Source organism: Cynocephalus volans, chromosome 10 (genome assembly GCF_027409185.1).
Source record: "Cynocephalus volans isolate mCynVol1 chromosome 10, mCynVol1.pri, whole genome shotgun sequence".
NCBI lineage: Eukaryota > Metazoa > Chordata > Mammalia > Dermoptera > Cynocephalidae > Cynocephalus > Cynocephalus volans.
The window spans coordinates 123,152,132-123,173,476 of record NC_084469.1 but is presented as its reverse complement, the minus strand read 5'-3'; the positions used below and the strand labels follow the sequence as shown (position 1 = coordinate 123,173,476).

Here is a 21,345-nt window from a genome sequence, read left to right as displayed (position 1 = left end):
ACAATCTGACTATTTCTTAGTTGGTGGCTTATGAAAACAAGAAGTACATTAGAACCTCATATGTTGGGAAAAAATGCATGTACAATGGGATGTGTTTTAGCAAGTGATTAGTAAATGGGTTTTTTAAGTCTTTTTTTCTTTTATTACTTGTTTATTTATTTTTTATTAGCTCAAACATATAAGTGAGGACGTGTGGTATTTCTCTCTGTGTGCTTGACTTATTTCACTTAACATAATTTTCTCCAAGTTCATCCATGTTTCTGTGAATGGCAGTTTTTCATTCTTTTTTATGGCAGAGTAGTATTCCATCTTATAAATATGCCACATTTTCCTTTTCCACTCATCCAATGATGAACGTTTGGGTTGATTCCAACTCTTGGCTATTGTGAATAGAGCTGCAATAAGCATGGGAGTACAGGTGTTGTCAATGGGTGATAATGTAATCCCCAAGAGTAGATCTAAAAAAATAAAAGTCTGAAGTATTGGCCGCATCATTGGAATTGAGTATATGGTTTTCCATGGGGATGACTTTGATATATTTTAATTATAACTTTCTTATTTCAAAAGTAATGTGTCAACAGAAAATACCTAATAACTTTTCTCATCCAGATATAACTTATGTTTTTTAAACAAACCCTCCAGTCTTCCCATATTCATCGGGCTGTCCCTTTGATTTCTCTTCTTTGAGTTACCCTCCTCCAGGGGACCATGATGTAGTCTCTTGATGGTACATATTCACCACTATAGGAGCTGTTTATGCACGGTGCTTGTATAAGTGTGCATTATGATTAAGGAGAGATGGTTGGTTGTTTTGAGACTTTTTAAATAAATCTTATTTCTCTTTCTCATAGATTGGCTGGTGGCCATTGTGTCTAGCTACTTTCCATATGTCTGCTTAAAGCAAACCACTTCCTAGCATAATTTTTACTCTTGCTTAAATGCTAGAATGTCTAATGGTCAGGCTAGTCAACGTGTGCTTTTAAAGTAAGAATAAACAGTCTCTGAGAGAGGACAAAGGGACTGTCTTTTGAACTATAATGTAAACTCTGTAACTACTGTTTCCATTGCCAGGAAAGCATTACTTATTTGAATAGAGATAATTGAACTTTGCTTTGTTGGTGACATTTGGTTAAGTTGCTTGACGATTAGGGACACTTTTCCAGAAAGAAAAAAATGAAGAACGGGAGGAGAGAGAGGGAGGGAAGGAAAAGGAATGGGAAAAAAAGAAAACCAGGTCAGTGCTTTCTTTTGGATCTCATTTTGAATTTTTCTCTTTTCACATTTGCTGTTCACAGTGGTTTAAACTTCATTGACTTGATGGTACGACAAGGGAATATTGACAACCCTCCCAAGACTCCCCTGGTGCCAGGATTTGAATGTTCTGGGATCGTTGAAGCTCTGGGGGACAGCGTGAAAGGATACGAGGTAATGTTTTGACTCTGACTTAAGGAGTGATATTCATCTGGGATCCACTGAGATAATAAAAGAATATGCAAAAAATGTTTGAAATAACCTATAATGTGTATTATTATTGTTATCTTATTATTTGGTTTTACTAACAGTGTTCATAATGATAGGACTTTCCAAAATCTCATGCCTTTCATGTGTACTCTCTTGGTTGCTCCCGGTGACAATCTGGTAAAGTGGGCAGGACCAATCTCATCATCCCCTTTATTCATGCCATGTATCTATTAAATAAGAGTATTTGGCTTTGGATTTGCTAAGTGTGCAGAGCCTCTTCTCCCATCCACCACTCTCACTTTCCCATCACCTCAGGCTCAAAAATCAATGACAAAACACAAAAGTTTGGGGGAAATAGCCTCTGTGTTTTGTAATTTGGTTTCTCTAAATATTGAATTAACTGATACATTTAAGTGATCATTTATAAATCCCTAACTATTCAGGAATTGGGGAAGTAGCATTTTGGGATGAAGATCTTAAAGAGTAGAGGAACCTGACAGTGGGGCACAATTGGCCATGGATTGACGGCTTTGGGAGTAGGGCACTGGTTAAAAAGGTTTATTGCATTATTCTGACTACTTTTGTATGTGTTCAAAAGTCTCCATAGTAAAATTGTTTTTAATTTGTGAAAAGATGTATGACCCTTTCTACCATTATAGTGCAAATCAAATAGAATTTGTTCCATAAAAACTGAAAAACTGCGGGCAAATCAATCGCACAAAATTGTCGTAGTTTGGAGTCAGAAAAACCAATGCAAATCAACTGCAGGAGTTCTCACTCCCAACAAAGTGCTCCCCTAAGGAGAGATGAAGGGAGCTATTATGCCAAAACCCACTATAACCAGAACCATGGGGAGGTTATCTCTCTTTCAGCCTCATCACAACCCTGCAAGGTAAACTTTGTTATTATTCCCTTGCAGATGAGGTTCAGAAGGGTTCAGTAATTTCCTGAGAGGTCAGAAGGGTAGCAAGTACTTGCAGAACCTGGATTCAAGTCTCCAGAGCCTTTATACGCTCCCTGCAACCCCATGATCTTTACCCCTGCTCCCAACCCACAAATGCTGCAATACAAAATGCAGGAAAGGAGAACTGAAGAAGAATCCTGTAAAACACAATGCCAAAATGCCCTTGGAATTGAATCTGAGCCTGCTTTCAGTCTTAGTACATCTGAGCCTCAATACTCTGAAAATATCAATATGCTCCAAATTCATTATGATGAATGTCTGGAAATCGCATTCCAGTTCTCAGCTTTTTTTGTCAGTGTTTTCCAGATAATACAGCAGAAAAAATGTTAAGAAAGAAGAAGTAAATGATAATTTTCTTTTATTCCACACGAGTTTACATTTTCTGTCCTCACGTAAGCAATATAACAGAGGCAAACTATCTCTGCCTGAAATTGCTGCATATAAAAATAGTATCTACTTTTCACTCCTCCATGTCCTCCACCCCACCACAAAAAAATTATACTGCTCATTCTATTTGCCCTGAGCATTGAATAAAAAACCCAATTATTTTAGAATATAACAGTAAACAGGGATGTTCTGGACTTAATTTAGATAAATAACTTATTGATTACATATTATTTCTTTAAATAAGACTTATTTTCTACTAATTAGCCCTTGCTTGTTTATGGTCAAACCCTCTCCACTCCAATAACTTCTGGCTGCACAAACAAATAAAAAAGCCACCTACATGTTTCCAGTCAGGGTGTGATACAGGAGAAAACCAATGTTAATATTCGCTCCATAATTTTGACTTCAGATTTTCAATCATGTTGAAAATAGAATTCTATGCGGCAATGCACTCAATAGCTCTCCTGGTTTGATCGACAAGGGAAGGTTGAAAAGTTGTCACCAGAAGCCCAGTAGTAAAGGAATAATGTGGGTTTTTTGACCCTTCACTGATATCTTTTTCTTAGCAGAATCAAATAATGAAGTGAAGTGGATATTTTTTTAAAGGTGCCTACCTCTAGACTCTGAGGCTGGCACTGATCCACGGCTTAGCCACATTTGCCATTTTGATAATGAAATGGAAATGATGGAGCAAAGTTGAATGAGAGACCTGGGAGCACTCAGTCCTGCTGGGATGGCCATGACCACCACCACTGTCAAGGTGGCCACGAGCACCACCACTCTGTTCATTATACTCTGTGTTGACACTGGAGGCCGTCAGCTGCTCTGTGGTATTGAGTCTGTATCTTTGGGTTTTCATGACTCTGTGAAGAAGAGGATGTCACTTTGTTTTAGTCTGTTTTGTGTTGCTATAACAGAAATACCTGAGACTGGGTAATTTATAAAGGAAAGAGGTTTATTTGGCTTATGATTCTAAGACAGCTGCATCTGGCGTGAGCCTCAGGCTGCTTCTGCTCATGGCAGAAAGTGGCAGGCAGCCAGTGGGTACAAGCAGATCACATGGCGACGGGAAGCAAGAGAGAGGAAGAGAGAGAGAGAGAGAGAGAGAGAAGGTGCCAGGGTCTTTTTAAGCAACGAGCTCTCATGGGAAATAATAGAGCAAGAACTCACTCATTAATCCCCCCTCCCCCAGGGAGAGCATTAATCCATTCCTGAGGGATCCACCCCCATGACTCAATCAGTTTCCAACACTGCCACATTGGAGATCAAATTTCCACATGAGTTTTGGAGAGAACAACACATCCAAACTCCATCATTCCGCCCCTGGCTCCCCCAAACTCATGTCACTCTCACATACAAAATACTATCCCAAAATTCTATCCCAACAGTCCCAAAAGTCTTAGCTTGTTCCAGCACCAACTTAAACGTCCAAAGCCCAAAGTCTCATCTGAGACCAAAAGCAAAAGTCCTTCCAGCTGTGAACCTGAAAATCAAAACCAAATTTATCTACTGCCAAGATACAATGGTGGAACAGACATTGGGTGTATATTCCCATTCCAAAAGGGAGGAATAGGCCAGAAGAAAGGAAAAACAGGTCCCAAACAAATCCGAAACCCAGCAGGGCAGGCATTAAATCTCAAGGCTGGCAAATCAGGTACCTTGATTCCATGTTTGACTGCCTCTGCACACTGGTGTGGGGTTGGGTCCCCAAGTCCTTGGGCAGCTCCGCTCCTACAGCTTTCCTGGTCTTGGGCCACACTTCACCTCTCCCAGGCTGGTGTTCCATTCTGGTAGCTCCACAGGTCTGGTGTTTCCATGGTGGTCCTGCTCTCATGGCTCCAGTAGGCATGGTGCTATTGGGGTTTCTCTGCTGCAACTCTGACCCCACATTTCTGCTCCGTATTGCTCTAGGAGATGGCCTCTGCAGTGGCTCTGCCCCTGTGGCAGGTCTTTTCCTGGGCTTCCAGGCTTTTCTATACATCCTCTGGAATCTGGGCGGAGGCTGCCATGCCTCCACTGCTCTCACATCCTGCCTGCTTGCAGACTTAACACAACGTCGACACCACCGAGGTTTCGGGCCTCTACTCTTCAGGGCTGCTGCACGAACCACACTTGGAGCCGTTCTAGCCGGAGCAGCTGGGATGCAGGGAGCGGGTTCCCGAGGGCAGCTGTGCCCCAGGTCTGTCCTCTAGGACAACTCAGTCCTTCTAAGCCTCAGGGCCTGTGATGGGTGGGGCACCCTTCCAGACTTCTCAAATGCCTTCAGGGCTTTCCTCTCATGCCTCAACACCAAGATAATGTCTTTAGCAACCAGTTTATCTGCTTCACCCTTGCATTGTTCTCTGGCTGTCTGCTTCTTTACCACACGGCCAGGCTGCAAAATTTCCAAATCTTTACACTCTGCTTCCATTTTAAATTCTGGTTTTACATTATGCCTTTGCCACCATAACTCAGAGTAGGCTGTTAAAAGTGGCCATGCAGCGTCCTGAATGCTTTGCTGCTTGGAAATTTCTTCAGCCAAATGCTCTGGTTCAACTCTTAAATCCCACTTCCACAAAGTTCAAGAGCAGGGACACAATGCAGCCAAATTCCTTGCTATGGTGTAGCAAGGGTGATCTTTTGTCCAATTCTCAATAAGTTCCTTATTCCTATCTGAGACCTCATCATCTGCATGGCCTTTACTGTCCACGTTTCTATCAGCATTCTGCTCACCACTACATAAGTCTCTAAGACATCCAAACTTTCCCTCATCTTTCTGTCTTCTTCTAAGTCCTCCAAACTCCTCCAACAGTTGCCCGTTACCCAGTTCCAAAGCTGCATCCACATTTTCAGGTTTCTGTTTAGGAACACCCCACTCCTGGTGCCAATTTTCTGTTTTAGTTCGTTTTGTGTTGCTATAACAGAATTATCTGAGACTGGGTAATTTATAAAGAAGAGAGGTTTATTAGGCTTATGATTCTGTGACAGCTGCATCTGGCATGGGCCTCAGACTGCTTCTACTCATGGCAGAACATGGCAGGCAGCTGGTGGGTACGAACAGATCACATGGTGAGAGGAAGCAGGAGAGAGAGAGAAGGTGCCAGGGTCTTTGTAAGCAACGAGCTCTTGCAGGAAATAATAGAGTGAGAACTTACTCATTACTCCCCCCTCCCCCAGGGAGAGCATTAATCCATTCATGAGGGATCTGCCCCCATGACTCAGTTTCCAACACTGCCACATTGGAGATCAAACTTCCACATGAGTTTTGGAGGGGACAACACATCCAAACTCTACCACAGTTTTAGACCCTAGTTGTCCTCTGGTTCAAGCCCTTGAAGATGATATTCCCAACATTCATCACTTGGTCTCCACCCCTTCCAGGGATTGGGACACTCACTGCCAGTGGGACAGCCTCTCTTTTCCCTCAGTTTCCTCATTAGACAGCTATTCCTTCTCCCTTTGAAATATAGTGAGTCTATAGCCAGCTATTGATTATTGAACTGTGAATTTCATGAGGTCAGGAACCAACCATTCTTTTTAAGAGCTAATGTTTATTTCTCTTTCCTCATTTTCCATGCACTGTGCTAAGTGCATTGCATGCATATTATGTTAATTTTCATAAGGATCCTTTACTAATATTGTACCCATTATAGAGCCGAGACCTAAAGACTTCAAAATATGTTTCTAGACTTTGCAGGTTTTCCTGTTGTACACCCTTATATAACTTTATGTTTTCTTTGTAGAACTTAGGTGTAATGAATTAATTATTTGTATCTGGAATCAGACTACCTGGATTTAAATCCTGGCCCTGCTACTCTCTAGCTCCATTATTTTGCACATGTGATTTAATCTCTCTTTACCTCAATATAAATATCTGTGAAATCTGTGATTATTCATCTGTAATAAGGGGCCATTAAAGAACCCATGTCACAGGAGGTTTTTTGTTGTTGTTGGATAGAGGTAGAATAGAAATACTAAGAAAAGAAAAGAAAACAGTAGAATCAATTATAAGAAAAATATATAAACATCAAAACATACATATAGGAAAGTCATTAATTTATTAAGAATTCACTGTGGCCACAGCAATTTGAATATTTTATTTGAAAGCCATAATGCAAGTAGCTAACATATGAAATAGAACAATTCAATGTAAGTAGCACTCGGCAGCTCATGCAACCTAGTAATATCCATGCGCTTATGTGTATTCACCTTTAATAATAATATGCTATGAAAAAATAATTTACCATTTCAAAGTGAAGACTGCTGCTGCCTTTTTTTTTTTTTGTCATGGTGTCTGGTAAACTACTAATAAAAAGAACACAGTATTCAGCATAATGTCATAGGGTTTTTGTAAAGATTAGATGTGTTAAAACATGTGAGGCCCTTAGGAAAATGCCCTCCTTATAATACGTGTCCAATAAATTTTAGTTGTTGCTGTTCATCACACCTGATGGCATTCTCTCCTATTTCACCATCAGCCCAGTCACTGCCCTGTGGGTTCCTGCACTTGGGTTTGCCCAGCTCTGATGCACCAGGTTTCACACCCTCTGTGATGGGTAATGCAGTGCCAAGCTCTGAGTCCAATACACAAAGAACTAGACTGGAGTGAATCCATATGGGGTGGCAGAAAACAAATAAGACTAGACTTCACTCCTACCCCTGCCCTTGGCACTCTGTACAGCTTTCAGCAAATCTTTAACCTTCCCTGTGGCTCAGTTTCCCTCATCTCTGAAACAGAGAGTTTAGGTGAGAGATAGAGTCTGTAAGATGACCTTCCAGGACTAATATGCCATGGTGCGTGTGATGTGCTGCACATTGAATGTTTACGTTTGGGAGGTAGAGTGAGAACCTGGCTCCCGTGGACCCCGGGAGGGTTCATAGTTGGCCTCAGGGTATCCACGGATGCCTTGAAAGTGGGAGGCAGGCGAGGGTAGGCACATTCAACCTCATTTTGTTTTGTTTTCTGGGAAAGAATCTCTAGTTTCAGCTGATTCTCAGGAGCATGTGAGAAATCCCTACCAAAAAAAAAATGAAGAAATACTTCATTATATGTTTGAATTGGAGATCTGAAATAGAATCTAACTTTTAGTGACCACCCCCTCCCACTCTCAATGGTATTTGGGGTTTCTTTATTTATTCATTCAACCAATACCTGCACTGTTCTGGGCACTGAGAAGCCCCTGCCTTTTTGCAGCTGACATTCTAATTGGGAGTGGAAAGAAGTAGGCAGTGGAGATGTAACATGTGAATAAATGAGATAACTTCATTTGGGATAAGTGCTTTGAAGAGAATAAAAGTGAATTATGGGAGGGAAAGAGTGCTTCTTGCGTTGGGATGGTCTTTTCCAGGAGATGACATGACAGCCAAGTTCACATATATTGCATCCTGATGAGCGCTGTGAGAGAGGCAGGACAATCCCCGACTGACAGACACACTCCCTGAAAGACAGATAGAGTGAGCAAAAGCACCTTGCCTGTGGTCGCACAGCTACAAGGGGCAGAACCAGGATTAGAATCCAGGTTCAGAGCACTGCAGCCATTTCTATCATTGTTTCAGGAGGGTGCAGGCAGGCTCCTGTACGTGGGAAGACTGAATTTCCACCTGGAGCCAGGAGGAGAAAACAATAGGTATGGCAGCTCCTAGGGTTTCCTTGGTTCTCTCTCTATAGAAGCTTTAGCAATAAGAAAATGCACCATGGGCTTGGCTGAGGCTGCTGCCAGCTGATGAGTCGGGGCTGCCTTAGAATTCCCCTAAAATCAGCTGGAACATACATTTAGCTGAAGGCCAACCCCATTGCCAAGGATAGGAAAGCTCATTGATGCTTATACGTACAGGCTTGAGCTTTGTAGGGTGTGTCCTATTATTTCTAGATATTTTCCTGGAGAGTAAGAGAAAGACCCTCAAACCAGCATGGTGGTCAGTCAAGGTAGCCTTCCTCTTAGTAACAGCTCATCTTAGCAGTGCTGAGAAGAAGAGGCCTGGCTAGAACAAGGGAGAGCTCTGTAGGGAGACAGATCTGGACTGGAAGCCTTCTGGTTCTGCTCTTTAGAAGCTCCTTCACCCTTTAGAATAGAATAAGTAGCCATACCTATTGTCATCTCAATTCTCTTATGTATATAAAGAGCATAATAATAGTTCATTGTTATCATAAAGTTCAAGAACTTCATGAAGTTCTTGTGGAAATTATATAAGGTCATGTAAATAAAGGCACTTAGCCCAGATCCAGGAACATGTTGGATTCTTGGTAAATGCCACTTATTATTATTCATAACAATAGTTCCTAGCAGTCCCTGTCCCAACAGTTTCCTGGGGTTCTAATCGAGGCCAAACACTGATTTTCCTCTTCAGACCCAGAGATGCTTCCTATGAGACTATTGAAAGCTTCTCAAGGGTTGAATTGGGCCATGCATTAAAAATTCATAGATCAATAAAATCTAGTCTTTGCCCCCTGAGAGCTCACCATTTAGAGGGGTAGCCAATCACGTCAAAGGATAATCCAACATAATGGGATCCACATAATGATGAAGGATCATATAAGGAATCACATGGACTTCAGTATAAGTCCTGTCTTCACCACTTACACCTGTGTGGTCTTGGGCAAGTTATTTAACCGCTGTGAGCTTCAGTTTCCATTCTGTAAAACGGGGACAATGGTAAAAGCTACCACATAAGGTTGATGAGGATTAAATGCAGTCATATTTGCTATGTAGTTAGTGCCAGCACACAGGAAGCATGGAGTAAGAACAAATACCCGTAACATTGAGAAGAGTCACCAGTTCTGCTTTTGTGGGGGAAGGTTGGTCATCAGGTAAAGCTTCAGAGAAGCGGATATCTGAGCTGAGCTTTGAAGGAAAGTCAAAGGTTTGCCAAAAGGAAAGGAAGGAAAGGGAAAGCCAGCTGTGGAGATAGCAGGTACAAAGGCATGGGGATGTGAGCATGAGTATTTCCAAGCTTTTCTGGCTGATTTTCCAGTTTGGCTGTGGGGGACAAACAGGAGTTGATACTGGACAGGCACATAGACCAGCCCTTCTCTTCTCCTCTTCTCATGTTGTCTTAACTCTCACCCCCAGCTTCCACTTTTTTCTTGTTGGCTGATGTTTTATTTGTAATTGACTCCTCTCTGAGACAGACTGCTACTGCTGCCCAGATGAAGGGCTACCCCCTTCCAGTATCCAAGGGGTTCAGGGTAACTTAGGGGCTTACGAAAGTGGGGAGAAGAAAGCAGGTGGGAGTCGGAGCCACAGATAACACACGGGGATTCAGGAAATGGAACATTGGCTGCATTTATGTCAAGGTTCCCAAGGATTAGGAAAGGAGATGTGAGGAGGTGGTCAGAAAGCCCTACTTGCCCAGCTATCAGGTCATCATGTTGATTAATTACTTGCCTTTCTCTCAATGAGCAGACCAGGCTCTGCTTTGCTCCTATTGTTGGCAGGAGAGCCCCAGAAGATATACTGGAGCAGAGAAATTTGATTCTGTGATTCAAATGTCTTTCCTGAGTTAGGCTAACTGAATCCCTTGGCAGGGATGTCCTGGCAGCTGGAGCAGAGGCACCCAGGTTCACTTACAACATTGTCAATGCGGCCCTCACTGTCTCATCCACCTGTACTCCTCATTACCCTGGTCTGGATGGTGCCAGGATTTTCCATTGTCTTTCTACAGCATCATCCCCTGGCTGAATGGACAATCAGGTCCCTGTAGACATGGTGCCAACCATGCACTGAGGCTGTAGCAGCTCTATTCCAAAACACACAGAACTGGCCAACCTGGCAAATCCCCAAGGTCTTAGGGAACTCACCTTCAGGCTAGTCTAGCATGCCTTTACCCCAACCCATCCTTCCCCAAAGGAAAAAATGATCTTTGGACCAACATCTGAAACATCACCATCAAAGCTTCATGCCTTTGGCTTAAGGCTTTATTCTCTACTAAAATATTATCCATTCCAAATGGATTTGCCTCTAAGCCCCATCACTCATGGTACTTACCACATGAAAATTTCAGGGAATATGAACAATTTGAAAGCATGAATTGTGCAAATTGTATCTCCACTGCCTAGACCCTAAGACTGAGAAGGGACTTAATAAATAATCATGGTGGGAGGACATTGTGATGTCATGGGAAGGTATTTGGAATCAGACAGGCCTTAGCCTATGTACCTTTAGGCAACAGACTTAACTTTTCTCAACCTCAGTTTTTTTATGTGTATAATGGGGATGACATCTTATAAAGCTGTCATGTAGATTAAATAAAATAACTGACATAAGATGAAGATTAGAGTCTGGTACATTATTATTTTTCACTAAATGGTAGCTTTACTTTGTGATCAAATGTGCATATACAAAAACCTTTCATGCGGAGAAATTCATTCTCCAGACAGGCTGTAAGACCCTCATTCTCAACTATGGGAACTAAAATTCCTGAGAAGTCCTAAAGGAAGAACACAGTGGAAAGTGAAGTTGGTTTTGAAAGAATGGAAGAGGACTGTGCATCACTTTTCTACCTTTATTAGATGTACTGACACTGCCCAGGCCTCTTGCTATCACCTATATAGTGTCCAGAACTTCAAGGAGAGAGTGGGTCCTCAACCGAACAACTTTCCTGTTTCTGGTGGTAGTGGTGAAGATGGGTGGGCAGGAAATACAGAGCTGTGACAGTTCATCAAATTGGTTGTATAAGTTGTGATGCTTAAGTAGCAATTTGTGTTTTTTTACTACAAATGTATTCAAAAATTATTTGTTTATTCAAAGTATAAAAGAAAAGACTGTGAAACTCAGAAGAATTTGGATAGATGTTATAAGTATGTGAGTTAGGAAAAAGAATGATGTTTTGTACCATGGACAGCTCCCAATAAATTTACACCCTCCTTGAGCCTGTATCATGAGCGAGATTCCACTAACTCTGTATTTCCCCATATCCAGATTGGGGATCGTATCATGGCATTTGTCAATTACAATGCCTGGGCAGAGGTGGTCTGCACACCAGTGGAGTTTGTCTACAAGATTCCAGATGACATGAGCTTCTCCGAGGCTGCTGCATTCCCCATGAACTTCGTCACAGCCTACATGATGCTCTTTGAAGTTGCCAACCTCCGGGAAGGGATGTCTGTGCTTGTGCACTCGGCTGGAGGTGGTGTGGTAAGTCAGCTCCTTGTGATCCCTCTTCTTCAAGGTCATGATGGTGGAAGTGGAGTGACACCCAATTAACAATGAGATTGGTTCTGGTGGATCTCACATGGATGGTAGAGTCCATATAGATGACTGCATTGGGGACAGGGGGGTTTCTGTTGAGAAGCACTCTCCGTCTTGGTATCATGATGACATGTTGTGTCAATCATAGTGAGATGCTTCACAAATCATATACTACTAATATTATTTGAAACGCCGAAAGGGTGGATGGTTTACTTTTTTGATAAATTGCAGTGGATTTGAAATGGTCTCTATGTTAATGACATTCTTATTCATTTGTGTTCTGCTATATTTTCTTGGGTGGAATACAGGCAGACAGAGATTGTACTAGCACAACACATAATCCTAAGTATACCCATGAGAGTGGTTGCACAGTCAATGTCATCTGTCAGGTGTGTCTTTGCCAAGAGAGAAAGTGATGGAAATCAAAATTGTTGCTCTGGAGTTCAGGGATGGCAGAAATTTCTTTTATAGCTTGGATGTGTCTCAGCGCCAGTCATTCTGTGCTTACTACATGCGCACCACATGGTAAGCACAATGTGCCCATCACAGTCTGCTGGGGTTGGGGTGGAACACTAATCTTTTTGAGAGTGGGAGGTTTTACTCACTAATTCCACAAAATATTTACTAAACATATGAGGGCACTTCAAAAAGCTCATGGAAAAAATGGGATTAAAAGATACTACTAACCTTTCCATAAAATTTTTGAAGAACCCTCAAATACTATGTTCTAGACTCTTTGGATATAGAGATTAACAAAAGAACGTCCTGCACACCATCTAATAGAACTTGAGAGGTTCTCAGAGTCGGTGACTCTGGGGTTTGATGAACTGAGACATTAACTCTTATAACTGGGTCTATCGGAAAGCTATTTTCACTGGAGGCTTTACTAACATTGATTTTTTTTTTTTAAATCTTGGCTTTTGACAACTATCAAAACCCTAGGTGATGTAAAGTACATTTCCATTTTTCCTTTCTGAAAATACAAACTCACATCCAAAACCATAAAGGCAAAGATATGAAACTTTTGAGATGCCTTAAGACAAATATCTTCAATTAACTTCTCAAATTTGCTGATGTCTTCTGACCCTAGGTAAAGATATTATAAAAGCTAAAAATCCCTTAGTGAAGAAAATTGATTTCAGTTTCAGAGAATCTGCTAACAGCAAGCAAGCCATTTAAAATGTTGGCATTTATGATCTTAGTGTGCCCAGCATGCAAAGTGATAGAAACTCAGCATTAGCTCCAGTCTTTACAGTGATGCTACCCTTGGTTCTTCTGAGAGTCAGTGTTTATTCATTGGTGTCCATGATGTTTCATTTCATATTTTAATTTTTTATTTTTTGTTCCTGGAACAAAGAAGAATGTATCAGGGGCATGTGTACCTGAAAATAAATAAAATGTTGGAAAATAACAAAAATTTTTACCATACTTTATTCTGGGCTTACAGACACTACCAGCAATAAGAACTAAAGTGTAAAACAGGTGAAAGAACTGGGGAAAAGGGAAAATGACAGTAGGAAAATGAGTTAATGCACATGATGCAGACAATAGTGTCCTGAAATTTTGTCGAACATGGGTGACAGTTTTGTCTCTTAGCTTCCTAATTGTGGAGTAAAAATAGGGAAAAATGAGCACCGTGAGATCTACTGTTCATTTGATGGAAACAAACCAGTTACTAAGGGAAGCTGTAACTAGTACTGGGTTTTGAGACCAGAGGAATATTTCTTTTTATTTATTTATTTGTATTATTATTTTTTTACATTCTAAGATGTTGCAGAGCAGTTGGGGGGGAAGAAGAGGGGGAAGGGAAAAGGAAATAGGTGGGAGAAGGAGGAAGGAGGGGGGTGTGGTCAAGGCCCGTGACAACCCCCTCATTCCAGAGGAATATCTCTCTGTAGTTCCTCACAAAAGGTGTATGCTGAAATGCAATGGACATCCTCAGCAAAACTGTTACAGTGATTACAACTGTTTCATGAAGCTTTCTTATGGTGTGCTCTTAATGTCATCTAATAGCATCAAAGGAAAGCAAAATTTAGTGAAAGCGCATATTCTGGGGCCAAAAGAACATGGTCTGGTTTAATCTTCAGACAGAGTTTAAAGGTGTGGGTGGACAGCACATCTCTTGGGTCTGTGGATTTCCTTGAATAGCATTTCTCCCAACCAAGATTTGACAGGCAGTACACAGCAGTTAAAGGTTACTGTCAGAGGAAAGATTTTTGACCAAGTACAGATTCATGTATATAAACACTTAACTGATCTGAGGTAAGGTTGACACTGTCTTACAAAAATTAAGTCCTGAGGAGAGCCTAGACCATTCCACCACCCCACAGTGGCAAGAACAGTAGGTCCCCCCACCCCACCCCAGTCAGAACTAGATTCCTCCCAAGAAGACAACTGGCTGCTGTTCTCATAGTGGGGGGAGCCCCCAGTGAGTACTTTTCTGTACATTATCTGCAATACCTTGGAAAGGAACAGAGGTGCTTCCCATCCCTGTTTGACAAATCTGATAAATGCAGCCACCAAATTCTTGCTTGCTGGGGTAGGTAGGATAATGCCTCCCCGCCCCACAAGTCCACATTCGAGTCCCTGGCACCTGTGTGTATGTTACCCTACATGGCAAAGGAATTTTATAGATGTGGTTAAGGTCAGGACCTTAAGATGGAGAGATGATACTGAATTATACAGGTGGGCCCAGTGTAATCACAAGGGACCTTAAAGATGGAAGAGGGAGGCAGAAGAGTCAGAGAACAATCTAGAGATGCTACAGTGCTGGCTTTGATAGTGGAGGAAGGAGCTATGAGCCAAAGAACGCAAGTGGCCTCTAGACTCTAGATAGGAAACAGATTCTCCTCCAGAGCCTCCAAAAGGAACACAGCCCTGCTAACACCTCGATTTTAGCCCAGTGAAACCCATTTTGGATTTCAGATTTCCAGAAATGTAGTATAATATATCTGTGGGTTTTGGGTGTTTTTTTTTTTTTTCTTTGAGCCTCTAAGTTTGTGGTAATTTGTTACAAAAGCAATAGGGAACCAACAGAGCCATGTTCCCTGGGCTGCCTCTCTCCTGCTCTTTTTACTGTACAGAGTCTACAGAGTCCCAAAGAAAACAGAGCTAGCAAATAGCAGAACTAGGACCTGTACCCTAATCTGGCTGATTCCAAAATCTATGCTCTTTCCACTCAACGATACAGAATGTTGGGAGAACTCAGATCGTTCATTCCTTCATTTACTTTTTCATTTAACAAATATTTGTTCAACATCTACCCAGTGCTAAGTATAAACAGCTTAAAGAGTAAAAAGACTGTACACATTTTCTAACTTGATGTTGATGAGATGACGAGGAAGATTAAACCTGATTAGGATAAAGTTACCTAAACTGGGTTTCTATAGAGTGTGCAGTCCTAATGGCACCAAGACTTCTGATTTTCATCCAAGGCTGGGATGGGGAATTTGCAGACAGCGTGTGAGGAACACCAGCCTTAGCTTTGATTTCAAGGAAACTTTAATAGAGCATAGGAAAATAATTCAATCCAGAGCAGGATACACGCTCATTGGAATTGTCCAAGTGCCTTTTCTACTCTGTCAGATCTCTGAAGTCATTGTTTTTGTCTGACAGTAGCATGACCAAATGGCCTGAGATGGTAGTACCCCTCATCAAACCTTTAAAATCTGGTTGAAAATTGGCTCCTAATCCCTTAAAGGAAAAGTAGCAAAATAAGCAACAAAGTGGGATTCATGTCAGAAACTTCGAGGGTTTTGCCACCAATCCCATTTAACAGGTCTTGATGATGAAGCTCCTGTGACTTTGAACATCTTGATTGGCGGTGCACTCAATTTCTGAAGAGTGGAGTTACTGTTACTGTGAGGTTATTTGCATCTACATTTGACATACGATGCTTCCCAGTTTTCGTATTTTTTTTACCTTTACCATCATGTCATCTGAGCAGAGATTACAGTAGGCAGAGAGCATCATTCCATTTTACAGAAATGGAAGCTGGTAGTTACACAAGTTGGAAAGGTCATGAGTGTAAGTGCCAGAACGTGCCCAGGCTTCCTGGCACTGTGTCTGATGCTCGTGCTGCTCCACCACCCAGCCCCCAGCATCAGACAGACGAGGGAGCTGAGATGCACTCGCCTTGCCCACCTCTTCAGCAAATGTCTCTGGGAAGAGAAGGTGGGATCAGTACCTTCCTCCATGCACCCTACCTGCCAGCCACACCGAACTCACTCTTCTCAGAACACACCCACCCCTGTGAACCTCGGTGCCTTTTCACATACTGTTTCTTCTTTCCAAAATGGTCTTCTCTCCTAATTCAAATGTCACCTCCTCTGAGCAGCCATGCTGTACTCTCCTGTCTGAGTACGCAGCTTTTGGTAAAAGCTGTAGGAGAATCCTCATAGCTTTTCATGTGTAGGTTCATCTCTGAGCACCATGTCAGGCGCGGTGCTGTTATTTACCAAAGGAGGCAAGGTCACGTGGTGGAAGACAGGCAAACCTGAACTTAACCCTCAGCTCTACCATTTAATAGCTGGCTGACTTTGGGCAAGTAACTTAATTTCTGTAAAACAGAAACCGTAACATTTACCTCATGTGAGGATTAAGTGAGAAAATGAAGGGCTTAGCACAGCACTTGACCATTTATAATTTATAAATGGTTAGAAGAGAGAGGTTGTAGAGTTTCCTTGTATTCATAATAGTGGTCGCCACACTGGACACAAAGCAAGGACTGAATAAATGTTTGTTGAATTACTTCTGGTCAAATATTCGATGCAGACGAAAGGGACTACTTCCACGTGTGTGATACTCTGTGAGATGATACAGCGAGAAGGGCACCTCACCTCTGTGATGTCCTTCCCCAAACCCATGACCCCAGTTTAATCACGGTTAAATATCACACAAGCCCAAATTCAGGGAAATTCTGTAAAATGCCTGTCAAAGTAATGAAAAACAAAGAAAGATGAGAAACGGTCATAGATCAGAGGAGACAGGTGCAAAGTGATAACTTGGGTTGGATCCTGGAACAAAAAAAGGACATTAATGGAAAAACTGATAAAATCCAAATAAAGTCTATAGTTTAGTTCATAGTATGGTACCAGTGTCAATCCCTTAGTTTTGATAAGTGTACCGTACTAATGGAAGATTTTTTAAATTTATTTTTTTAACTGACATGTGTTGATTGTATATATTTATGGAGTACAGAGTTGTATTTTAATACATGTATACAATGTGTGATGATCAAATCTGGGTAATTAGCATATCCATCCTTGTAAAAAAATTTCTTTTTTTTCGTTATGAGAAGCATTTGAGCTCTTCTCTTCTAGCCATTTGAAAACTTACAATAAATTATTGTTAATTATAGACACCTAGCACTACTGTACCACTAGAACTTATTTTTCCTATCTAGATGTAGTTTTATATCCCTTGACTAAAGGAAATCTGTGCAAAGGGTATGTGGGAAGTTTCTTTGTCATCTTTTCAATTTCCCTGTAAAACTGGAATTATTCCAAGATAAAGAGTTAGAGAGAAAGACAGAGACACAGGCACTATTTCATCCATGGGATTCCACTAAGGTAAATGAATTTTCAGATTTTCTCACCTGTGGCAAGAGGACAGTTTAGAGATAACCTACAGAAGCCAGCTTTTCTTCCATTCTGGCTCCAATTGCAAATCACAGGAAGGGCTGGACGAAGCATCTGAATCTCCACTGAGCTCAGATGAGGTTTTCTCCACAGGCATCCAACTAAGACATTGGAAGAAGAGCTACACCAGCTGAGAGAAGCTGCTCCTGTCACTCCTATGGGACTGAGCTGGCCCATAGATCACGGGAAGGAAAGCAGAGCTTGACTTTCAGAGTTAAAGGACTACCACTCAGTGATTAAATTCTATTTATTATGGATGGGGCATTTCCTATGGTCATTCAAACCATTTAGAAGAAGGAATCACAGAAGGGAGGGGTGGATAGATAGCAGGGGCATCATTAGGCTCCACCACATCGTCTATGAACCCGTGTTCCGGTGATCCTCCCCAAACGACAGATCAACCTTACAGCATTCTAACATTAAGGCATGAAAGCACGGGGTGAGTAAGGATCCTCAGTGTGTTGAAGGATTTGGGCATATAGGACAGACAGCAGAAAACTTCAACAGAAGCGACAACCATCTGCAGCATCACTATAGGAGTGCATTTTGTTGAAAACAAATCCATCATGATTCTGAAGGGTGCCAACATCAACCCAGTTATTCAAGGAACAACCTAAGAATCATGGTTAGCTCTTTTCCAACATGCTACAAGTTTCCAAATCCTGTCATTCCTTCACCCATTCAACACATATGTAGTGAGCGCCCACTCTGTTCAACACATTGAATCAGGCACTAGGAATTCAACAGAGAATAAGACAGATTCTCTTCTTTCAATGAGAAGCCCTATAAATCAAAGGTGGTCATATAAATCCAATAACCACATATCCAATAACTGATGAGTGCTATGAAAGGGTGATACAGGCTGATGGGGGTGTTTATAACACAGAACTGACCTGGGCTAGCGGGGGGATGGAATGAGGGAAGGCTTCCCCAAAGAAGTGGCATTTGCTCTCCAATCTGAGCAGGATAAGCAGGTACATTGGACAAGAGTAGGGATGGGGGGCCTTCATTAGAAGTGGAGGTAGGTTGGGCTTTCATGAGAAGTGGAAGTGGGGGTTAGGTCTTCGTATAAAGAATTCCGACAATAGGACATTTCTTATACCCACCTCTCTCTGTCCCGTCTACTGCTGTTTACTTCTGGCCCCGTATCTCTCACCCAGGTTCCTACAGCAGTCATTTAACTGGCTTCCTGCTCACAGTTTACTGTCTTTATTCTACTAACTCTTTACTTGCAGCCAGAATGGTTCTCTCAACACACCAATCTTCTCTCAGTCCTTGCTTATGATCAACAGTGGCTCCTGTTGTTCTCAGGATACACTCGATCTCCTTAGCTCCTTGGCACACATGACCCTTGTCATCTCTCTCTCTCTGGCTGTCCTCTCCTTATCTCTCCTTACTTGAGCAATACAGAAGGACTTGCAGCTTCTAGGTGTGTGGCTGAGATGGCTTGCTGACTACCAAGCTCCTGTTCTGCTTCTGCAGACAGAATTGCTGCTGGTACGCAGCTGCCCAGCCAGGGACTGCACTGCAAGGCACCCTCCCTAACCCCTGCCCTTGCAGCTAGCTGGGGCCAAGCACTTGAGTTTGGGCCAATGGGAAGTGGGCAGAGTCTAGGTCATGCACACCACTTCCAGGTCTGTCCCCTCCTGGGAGATCCTACGTGGTCTTTCTCTCCCCGTTTTCCTGTCCAGCATTGAAGTTGACCTGGGAAGCCCATGTCTTTAGAGAGCAGAGCCCCCTCAGCCTGGGACCCCAAATCACTGCACTTTCTTCCCCCACTCCCTGTCCAGTCCCTGCCCTGCCATTCAGACTTTATGTGAGCAAGAGGGAACAAAAGGCAACTCAGATTCCAGGGATTCTGTTAGAGCAGTTGGGATTCCCTTCACTTCACCACAGTGTATCTGGCTTTTCTGCATCCCGGGCTGCATCGTCCTTCTTCCTCTATGCTCCTAAGGGCAGCAGCCTGGTCTCTGGAGTCGCACAGCCGCTGGGCAAGCTACTCACCTCTCAACTCTCTCATTCACATGATGGAAATAACAGCAGCACATCTATTCCTCAGAGGCTCTCCGTGCATGTTAAATGAGCTGCTGCTTAAGAGGCACTTAACATAGGACCAGGCATAAAGGGGTAGCCACGTGTCCTGTTATTATTATCAAGTGTTGGTCTGCTTATTTCATCCCATTCCCCCAGCCTATAGGCCCCTCCACCATCAGAGCAACTCAGTCTTAATCTTTTTGTGCCTGGTTCCTGCCACATAATAAATACAGTAAACATCTGTGAATCAAAACACTGTCATAAGCTGTTTTTTTCTATATTCTACAAGAGTTCTTTGCTGAGCTAAGGAGGGCCCTGTCATTGAGTTAATCCCAGAAAAAAAAAATCATTCCCAGTGATCTTGTAAATTTCAATCTACTAAGCAGTCTCTGGGGCTATTGCTTATACTATTCAACATCCTGAATATTCTTCCCAGATTTTTTTTCTTCATCTGGTGTGTAGCATTAGCTGAACGAGGTCCCATTTCCATGGCCTCTGTGCCTGTTCTACCCATTAACCCTCCATCATCCCACAGCCCAGCAATGCTGAGCCTGTATCCTTTAGATCTCAACTAGCAGACACATGCATGGAATCTCAGATCTCAGTGCTGAAAGGAAGCAAAGACATCCACCAACTTTTGTCAGCCACTGGCTATGTACTCGGCCCTTTGAAAATGTTATTCCTTCAACCCTCATTAAATCCTCCCTGTTGTGTGACAGTCAAGAGAGCAGAGTACGAGCCATAACGTCAGACTCTCTGGGTTGAAGCCCAGCTCCCCCTTTCCAACCACTCTAAGACTCAATTTCCTCTTCTATAAAGTAGGGATGATATTAGTGCCAGCCTTAGGTGTTACTTGTGAACTTGGAGCAGTACTTGGCACATGATAAGCACCTATTGAAATTTAGCTATTATAATTTCTCAGGTTAAGAGTTTCAGTGTTGTTTCCTAGGTTGCAATGTTAATTAGTTGGAGGATCAAATTTGAACCCAAATATCCGGGGCTAGGGACTCCCAACCCAGTGCTCTTGGCATTACACGAACAGCAGTGGCCCCAGAAAAACCTGCACCTTCCCTCATTCCTTCTGCTTGCCTCACCTTATACCCCAATATAAGGGAGATTTCACTACAGAAAAAGCCCAGGGACCAGCAATGCTAGAAAACAGAACCCCTGAAAATTTAAGGAGAATAAAGTGGCTCTGTTATGTCCTTCATGAGTAATCCAAGGGATGCAGATTAACTGCATCTCCATGTCAGCAGAAAGGGCCATGGCCTGGGGGCTCACTGGAAGGGTTAAGACCCTCCTTCTACCTGCTGACTCTGGGAAACAGACCCTCACCTTCCTGAATGTCAAAGATACTTCTGACACGTGTCATGAAACATAAGCCCCACTTCCTGTGCCTCTGATGCCAACCGCCAGTGACTTAATCCTTCGCATCAGCAATATGCCTTAGGTTAAAAAACATATCTCTAAAAACACTTCTTCCAAGCTATGTCTATGTCTGAAAAAGCCTCACTTGACCTTTATGCTAGTTGCTTGTAACTCCTTTACAGGAAATAAGGGGTTGGCTCGAAGAAACTACCTTTACTGGAAATATTGTAAAGGCTGAATCTGACCTCTGACACAGGATTCATTCACTCAATATTAGTTGAATAAATATATTAGTTCATGAGGGAAGAAGGGCTAAAATAGACTG

The 21,345-nt window shown here is 42.3% G+C and overlaps 1 protein-coding gene across 1 annotated transcript in view; it reads left to right on the top strand.

The window, feature by feature from the left end:
• Positions 1-21,345, top strand: part of VAT1L (vesicle amine transport 1 like) — a 149,450-nt gene that overhangs the window by 21,996 nt on the left and 106,109 nt on the right. The window contains exons 2-3 of the mRNA XM_063109123.1: positions 1,296-1,425; positions 11,710-11,925. Of these exons, the coding sequence (XP_062965193.1) occupies positions 1,296-1,425; positions 11,710-11,925 (346 nt within the window). The remainder of the gene's footprint in view (positions 1-1,295; positions 1,426-11,709; positions 11,926-21,345) is intronic.